Source organism: Corvus kubaryi, unplaced genomic scaffold (genome assembly GCF_017639235.1).
Source record: "Corvus kubaryi isolate FWS band 111438036 unplaced genomic scaffold, C.kubaryi_AGA036_p1.0 split1-65, whole genome shotgun sequence".
NCBI classification, from domain to species: domain Eukaryota; kingdom Metazoa; phylum Chordata; class Aves; order Passeriformes; family Corvidae; genus Corvus; species Corvus kubaryi.
In genome coordinates, this window is record NW_024582080.1 from 1,971,471 (window position 1) to 1,979,993 (window position 8,523).

At 41.5% G+C, this 8,523-nt stretch overlaps 1 protein-coding gene across 1 annotated transcript; it reads right to left on the bottom strand.

Moving 5' to 3' along the window:
• Positions 1 to 201: 201 nt before the first annotated feature.
• CUNH13orf42 (chromosome unknown C13orf42 homolog) lies at positions 202 to 6,635 on the bottom strand. The gene is made up of 3 exons (XM_042014295.1): positions 6,222 to 6,635; positions 3,358 to 3,505; positions 202 to 2,573 (listed from the first exon to the last, which is right to left on the bottom strand). Exons 1-3 carry the CDS (start codon positions 6,633 to 6,635, stop codon positions 2,332 to 2,334), a joined length of 804 nt encoding a protein of 267 aa, XP_041870229.1. The 3' UTR covers positions 202 to 2,331.
• Positions 6,636 to 8,523: the final 1,888 nt, after the last annotated feature.

Consider the following 8,523-nt stretch of genomic DNA (forward strand, 5'->3'; position numbering starts at 1 on the left):
GAGCAGAGATGTCTCTGTTGTACAAGGACAGAGAAGAGGTCACAGGAAAGGTCACACATGCTGAAGCAGTCTGGTTCTGCACATCAAAATGCATTCTTAAAACAATAGCAAAGAGATCGGTTACTCCAATGCATAAAACCTTGGCACTATGAACATGAAACACAGCCCAGGGCAGAAAAACATTGGAATCCTTTTCTTCTTTCTTTTCATCAGTATTTTAATTATGCACATGCCTAATTCTGCTCTAGTACCTCAAACAAGATGGTGAGATTTTCTGTCAGCACCCATCCATGTTGCAGGTTCTAGTAGCAAAAAGATGCCCACACACCCAGTAAAAATGTTCCTAGGCAAGTTCAGTATGAAATTCTGTTTGGAGAGGAGTTTCTGGGTGACACAGTTGCCAAAAATGTACTGTTTTGAGCACTGCCCCCCTTCTCTCACACATACGCAGAACTGCAGCCTTGAGGCATGCCAGAACCTAGGGGTGTGTTTGGAACATGCTGTGCTCTGGTTATCCCACCTGGCGTTGTGGCATTCAATGATCACATTCAGAGGCAGAACAATTTTAAAGGCATTCAGCCCAGGGCAGTCAGTACAGGACTGGGAAGGTACAAAGGGAGCAACACAATATAAAGACTACAGACTACTGTGAGAAGAACCAACAGCAGGGAGACAAAACCTAGACCTTATTTAAACTCTTCTTGAATACGTATCAATTATGTTGTTTAAACCAGTCATTTTCAAGAGGATGCAACGTAGGCCAAGAGCAGCAAAAGCACCTCTAGAATTAAAGTGCTACAGAAACAATTCTTCCCTCCCCATCACAAACATCACTAGAAAAGAATCAAAATGCTTTAACCAAACAGGAGATGCCAGCTCTAAATGGAGGAACATATGTTTTTTTGGCACTTTCCTATCTTATGACAGAAAGTGGCCCAGATCATTAAGTTCAGAGAGATACTTGCAACCCATGGCAGAAGCGCTGTTTGAATAACTCAGTCTCAAAGACTGGGAACACAAACCAGCAAGAATTGCCACGTGCCAAATGTTCTGGGTGGGGGCGCAAGTTTATGGACGTTTTCGTATATCAGATGGGCTATATTGATCCAGTGCCTTAGGAAATTCATACAAGCCTGTGGACACAAAACCTACTGATCATAGAAACAAGAAAACACTAGCAAATGACCAGCTGGTCATACCAGTGCTGCCATGGTCCATCTGTCATAGTCCAGTGCCAAGTGAACAATGCCAGATGAAAAAAAAATCAGAGAAAGCAAAAGCTTGATCCCAAACATTTTAGCAAATACTTAAGACAAAGTATGAGCTGAGTAAAACAGGAAGAGCATGGGTCTTATTAATTCCAAGTATCACATGGAATACATATCACCTCTAAGATGAAGAGGAACACTTCCAGACTGCATTTGTCCTAATATATTGTCTTTAATGATGAAGTAGCAGAATTCCAAATATTGGGTATTATCCAAAGGTGGTGTGGTGTCTTTGTCTGCAAGTTGTCTTCTGCCCCTGAGAACAACCTTTGCTCCAATTTATTCATAAAATGTTCTCCATGACATTAAGCTTTTCTAGTGTACACTGGGATGTCTAGATTCATCAGCTGGGTGTTAAAATAGATGAAAATTAGCACATGGTGTAACCATATGAAAAAAGTTGCATACATTTTTGCATGCAGTGAATCCTTTGATGTATCCAACAAGAGAGCCATTTCCAAGCAGAGTACAAAACATACTGGAGCACACTATTCCTCCAAACATGAGTTTCTAACGCTGATTCCTTCACTGTAGCTCTTTTCTGCTTGTACCACACACTGAGTGTATCTCAGTGCTGCTGTATACTCTCAGAACATAGAGTCAATGATGGCACGTACAAATTTGCACAAGCAACAGAAGGAGAAATTTTTGCTTCACTGCTCTGACATTGGAAACACTGCTGCAAAAGCTCCAACATATTCACTGAATTCCTTGAACTGCTTTGCAGTACTGGAGTCAGAAGAAAAATTACTGCACCAGGCAATCTCTGAATCATTGCTTTCCATAACAGCACTGAAAAAAAAGGCTTGTCAAGCTGGAGTTCCCCCCAAGCTGAATGACGAAGCAGTATTGTTAGGCACAGAAAATCTGATGAGTTAAACCCTCGTACGAGTCTAACATTGGAATAGTCATGGCTTAAAATACGTCCCCCATGAAGAACCTTCGGTGACTGCACGGGTCACTTCTAGAGTGTAAGTGATGGATCAGTGTTAAAAAAAAAATAAAAGTGCAGGTCTTACATGCCCTATTTCGTATGTTCTAGTGAAGAGCAAATATTCTTCTTTCAACATTCTTTCTTGCGTGTTTTAGGCTTAAATTTTAAAGTGCTGTATGCCCCTTCCACAGCTTTGGGCAAGTACATGGGATGCCTTTCCAACCTCTTCCTAGAGCCAGTGGTTCTCCGCTGGCTGTTTCTTTGAGATTGGTTTGCAGCCTTAGCTGCTTGGGCAGTATCGTGTGAGTATCTCCGAGGAGCACGAAGGATCCAGTTTGAATGCAAACTGTGTTCACTTGTACTGGTAGCAACTGAAAGACAGAAGATAATCTGGGATTAACAGTTCATCAGAGACATTTTTATCTGCACAGAGTGTTTGCTGGGTCCTTCCTGGAGGTAAGGTCAAGAAACAAACCTGGTTTCTCTGCAGGATATCACTGGGGATGGGATTCATCTTATCTAGAATTTTAACACCTGCAGCATAAATATGTAGTTGAGAGCTAGTCCCTTCAGACATGCTCCTTGGGAACAGCTAAAACAACCTGCTTCAGATATACACCTTAGCTTGAAGCAAAGCTGAGAAATATCTGTATCCCTCCACTGGTTATACAGGAGAGATGATGACCTTAGATAGGCACATCTTCATTTCTTTGGGCAATCCCATCCTTTCTGATGGAAACCTCCAGTTATTTAGCCAATCACTAAATGATTTCTCTTTTGATAGTTGGAATGGAATCATCCAGACATTTCTCAAAAAAAAAAAAAGAAGAAAAAATACATTTATACTTTTTATACTTCTCCAAAGACAGCCTGAAGTAGAGATGCAAGGGTGGAGTTCAGCCCTGAGCAGAAGGCAAGCACTATTTCAATACTACACATGCTACCTTTGCCATGTAATGGCCACACATAAAATAGTTGCACCCAGTCAATGGGGAACAAGTGGTGTATTACTGTAATTTCACAGTCCTAGATTTGGGAGGCAAAACTAGAGGACAATTGTGTCCATTAATTAAACAAGCATGATCTCACAATGCCGTTCCTCCCTCTACCCTCTGCACACCAAAAAACATCATATGTAGCTGGTTTATACCGCACCATCAAAATCAACATCCACATTTGGCAGATCCATGTCAGGAACTCTCCGCCACCTCTCTGAGTCCAGGTCTGCAATGACTGAGTCAAAGAAAGCTATTGCTTCTCTTACATCTGAACTGGACTGTGGGCCTTTTCTTTCCATGGATGCCTGTTGATCAGACAAAAGAGAAAAAAGTTATCCAAGGGTTGGGCACAATGATTTCTTAATGAGCAAACTCTATAAGAAAGATGTATTTGATGCTGTACTTCAGGCTGTCAGAAAAGAAACACAGGTCCAGGCTCCTCCACAGTGTAGAAATCAAAGAAAGCAGGACAGCAGTCTAACAGATATCCATCCTGTTACATGTTCAACACCAAGTATCTTCCACTCAGGCACTACTAGCCAGGTGTTACAAAATCCCTCAGAATCCATGTACCAGGCCACTCAATTGGGTCACTAAGTGACAGCTGGGTTTTGCAGCCCAATTTATTCTGCCTAGCACTAGGCTCCTAATGAGGCACACAAGAGCAATGTAGTCATGCAGGGTTCCTGCTGTAATTAATGCTGGGCTCCAGTAACTTCAGGAGATGAGTCAGGCCTTAAGTAGGCTGAACCCTCCTCTGCAGACAGCTCTTTCTCTCAGCTGAAAAGGAATTGTGGGGTAACTTTGTTACTAATTTAAGCATCTTATTAAAATGCCGAGGTTAGGTGAAATTAATCCAGATCTAAATTGCTGAAGCTTTTTTGAAATGAAAAAGGATGGTGTGCACTAAAATATGAGTCATTCAACACTGTGATAATTCCCACAGGAAAGCCACACAGTTTAAAATTAGAAGCCTGTCTTGATAAAAAAGCAATGCCTATCTATAACTGCTGAAGCAGTCATAATACCTTGGTTAGTGATCCTGAAGGTACATATGGGATGAATAATTCCTGCCAGGCTCTACCTAATGAAGGGACATATATTTTCCTTGCCAGTCCAAGTCAGGTGTTTTGTCAGGCTGCAATACCAAGTCAGAAAATTACTACCCTGGGTTTCAAACATGAGAGCAAAGGATATGTCACACCTCTGAAGGACCAGCCCGTTCCCTGTTCTGTGGAGGCAGAGAGATGAACTAGCTGATTCCCCTCCTGACATTATGGGTTGATTGACATCCTCAGAAGTGCTAAAAGATAGCTGCTACCACACATCTACTGGAAATAGTGACTGCTATTATGACTAAGCCCTTATTGGTTAAAAGGCATTTTAAAGAAATGCCTATGTGCTCTCAGCATCTTACCCACCTCTCTATTCTCTTCTTCCACTAGACACAAGTGGTACATTTTGAATCCATGGTCAGTCTGTAGTCCAGGACCCAGGGATCTTTGGATTAAACCTCCCATGAGGACAGGTTTGTCTGGACAAATTACCTTCCCATGAATCATGCAGCAGGTTAGAGAAAGAAGTGAATTTCCACTGACAGGTAATTTAACAAGAGCAGGTAGCTTGGGACAAAACCATTCAAGCCTGGTGATAACACAAACCTTGCAATCTGTGAACATAAAATGTATCGTAAGAAGAAAAGTCTGAATCTTGTAAAAGTCTTCTTGACCTCTCCCTAATTTTTACAAAGCCAGAGGTTTGCAGCTGTGACTGCCATTTGTGTTGGCGAGAATGATTCATATGGATGACATATCCTGCTCATGTTCCTGTCTGTTTCCAAAGGGATGGCTCACGGAGTGAACATGGCAGTCAGTACCAGGACTGTTCATACATAGGAGCTAGCTGGCCATAGTCAGATGACAGCACTCTTAGCCTCAGCCTGTGGGAAATCCAATTGTTTGCCAAAAAACAAGTTAAGCTTTTGGTATTTTTCTTAAGCAGTGTTTTCAGCAGCAAATCTCAGAAGTTCACAAACCGTTCTGATATTCTGCTGTGACAGAACATCTAAATATGGCAGCAACATTTTTTAAAGTCAACCTGACCTAACGAGTAAGTTCAGCCGTACATCCCTTCTTCCCACCATCACATTATTACCCAGTTTAAGGACTGCACTGGATAACCTGTGAATCTGCTGTTGAAGTCTTCTTTGTGGTCGTGTTACCTAAACAGATCATCCCACTTGCTGCAGTCCTTTGCTTTGCCCTCACCGAATCAAGTCTAGAGTCAAAGTAACCTCTGAACTGTCTAGTGACGTACAAACCTAAAAAGCTTTTATTTCTAGGATACATGTAAATAATCTGCACCAAAGATGATATTCCAGTTTTATTTTTGTAGTATCATTACAGCAAAGGGTGAAGAATTACAGTGTCTAGAAATGACCCACCAACTTATTAATGAACAGAGAAAGGAACCCTTAAGATTTCCTCATGCCTCACAGCCTACCTACCAGTAGAGCTCACACTGATGCTAAATGTAGCATTGGCAAGATAACTGTCTACTTGGAAAAAAAATCCCATTTGTTTCAGTGAATTTATAATTATTTTGAGTGATTTTGTCAATAAAAACACTGCCAGGAAATCCAGGGATTACTGCACTTGTCAGTCATTAACAGCTATAAATAATCATAGTGAAGGACTCCAAGGTACTTAAGTAATCTGTCAGGGCTTGCTCTTTCATAACATGTTTTCCATACTCTCGTAATTTTTCTTTTTCCTATTTTCTCTCTCACAACCTTACCCCCACCAAGCATAGGCATATACATTTCTTTCCATGACCAGTCATTCATTCTTAATTTTACACTACTTAGAAAGAATCATAAGGTATTTAACAACATTTCAAAGGATGCAACAGTAAAATGACAGCTGGCTGAAACCAGTAAAGCAGAAAATCAGTATAGGTCATACAGCTTCAATGATGTTGTTTCTTAAGACTAAGCACATGGCAAAAATTCTTGGAAATTACCTTAGAAGACTCTTTGGAAGGAAGTGGAAGAAATGACTTTTTTCCAGTTTTGGATGATTTTGTGGACGCTGGAGAATCTGCAGCCATATGCATGGATTTCAAGTTATTGATGTTGTCAAGATATTTTTTCCTCAAGGCTAGCAGATCCTGTAGGTACTTCAAGCAGTCTTGAGTCTTAGAGTACATCCAGTCTCTGTCTTCCTCTTTTGGCTGAAAGCAAGAGTCAATGCTGCTTGTACTTCTGCATTTTTTTAGTGGTTCGCTAACTTTTTCCTGCTCACCTGCAAGGACGTACATAGAAGTGCTGCGGATCAGTCTCACTGCAGAACCTGAGCCATCACAGTAAGGGATGTCATCTGTCACGTTTCTTCGCTGGGAGTTGGGGTGAAAGATAGAATGGATCTTTTTGAACATAATGTGTCACTTCCTCCCCTTTATGATTTTCCTCTTTCAGCTCCTTAATTTAACACTAGATCTGGTAATCAGCAGCTGTTACCTTTGCCCTTAGCAGACAAAAATTCTGCCACTGCTGTAATGAGGAGAAAAAAGAAGCCTATGGCTGCACTAATTGTTTTCAGCCTAGCACACTGTGAGGAGCATGATGGCAATGCAGAAATGTCTTTTCTATTCCATTAGTGTCAGTGAAAGAGCTTTGTCCTTTCCTCGGTTTAAAGTACAGTTAAGGAGGTCAAATATCATGCTTTGATCTTTTGTTTGGCGTCTGCTCCCCATAAAAAGCATCAACATGGAGGCAGGAATTCCCTCTCCCACGATTCCTGCGTGCTCGTGGGTTCCCCGGGGCGCCGAGTGCGGGCGGCCGGGGGGCGCGGGGCGCTGGCCGTGGTGCTGATCCGCTCCCGCCGCGGGATGCGGCTCGGGAAGAGCTTGCTGGGATCAGCCTCCACAGGGACGAAAGTCTGGGTGGGCAAGAATAGTTTCTGTCGAGAGGAGTTCAGCAGCTGAAAGAAGTCGCTCTGGGTTTCACCCGGCAGTAACCAGGAGATCGCTACAGCTACCTGACACCACAGCGCTGCCAGGAACACAGTGGATTCAGGTGTCAGGCTCTGTTACACTCAATACAAAGATGCCCTGTGTAAGGGATGCTGTAAAATAAAACACTCTTCCAAGGTACTCCTCTGGTAAAATATTGCAGACAGAAACCTAAGAATTTGTATCTTTACACATTAGTTCTTCTCTTAGATGGATGCAAGAACATTTAATGCAGCATGTTTGATGACTGATTTTTGGCTGAAAGTACTGAGAACCTTGACTATTACTGGCATATTCAAGCATGGCTAGTATTTGTGACTATGTGACAATATGATGTATGCTTCAGAGACAAGCACATAGTGACCTGAGGCAATCAACAACTATCTAAAAGCAAGCAGAGATGCCCAGATCTGCCATGTTCAAAAGAGTTTTCGTAAGTGACCCTGCCCAAGCATTGACTGCTTGAGAAAAATAATTATTTTGAAGTCAAATTGATATCACCCTGCAAACACCACTGAGAAAATTTCTTCTGAAGCCTCTGGAAGTGCTAATTGAAGGCTTAAGCATCCTAAGATCTGTAGGATCTCAACAGGAAAGTTAGGTCGTAATGTAAAATTGTGCCTATTGCTTTAGGAGCTCTGATAAACTGGATGCTAAACATACACCACAACTATCTTAAAATGTGCACTTTGTTCTTTTTATTTATAGCTAAAGTTGAAATGTCCTTATAACAACTAAGAATTGAGGCAAACTAGTTTTTGCCACTTTTTCTGCCTTCTAATATTAGCAATTCCCATAGCAGCTGAAAGCAGCCTAGAAGTTGTTCTGAAATGCATTCAGCTGCTTGGTGTCTAGTACTTGTATGGAGGTATTCCATTATCGATTCTCTCCAAAGGTCTACTCAATCCCCCAGCTAGGTAATAGATAAAGCTGACTTTATGCTAGCATAGATCACTAGAACTATGAAAAAAATACGAGCTTTCGCCCCAGAATTACCGGTCTGAGATGGATAAAGTTTTGGGTCATCAATACTAACACAGAATAATAATGATAATAATAATTCCATCTACATATTGATTTCATTTTCAGAGCAAAAGGCTGTAGGGGGGTTTTAATGTACTGTGCTGAGTGGGTGAGGTAAATATCTGTCATAGCCATTCCAGGCAACTTGTTTACTAAGTCAAGAAAATGAGATCTTTCCAGAATAACCCTAATGAAAATTTCCTTAGATTTGTTGTGTGGGATACTGGTCTTTGTTTATAGACATGATCCAATACCAGTGAGCCTCAGAGACGCACTTTAAGTGACCTCT

What these genes read in the sequence shown, in the direction of transcription:
- CUNH13orf42 (XM_042014295.1), bottom strand. Translation starts at nt 6,635, where the DNA reads ATGTTCAAAAAGATCCATTCTATCTTTCACCCCAACTCCCAGCGAAGA. An exon ending in CTTCCAAAGAGTCTTCTAAG is followed by an intron (nt 3,506 to 6,221) that starts GTAATTTCCAAG and finishes TCTGATCAACAG; the next exon opens with GCATCCATGGAAAGAAAAGG. An exon ending in TGTGGATGTTGATTTTGATG is followed by an intron (nt 2,574 to 3,357) that starts GTGCGGTATAAA and finishes TCTGTCTTTCAG; the next exon opens with TTGCTACCAGTACAAGTGAA.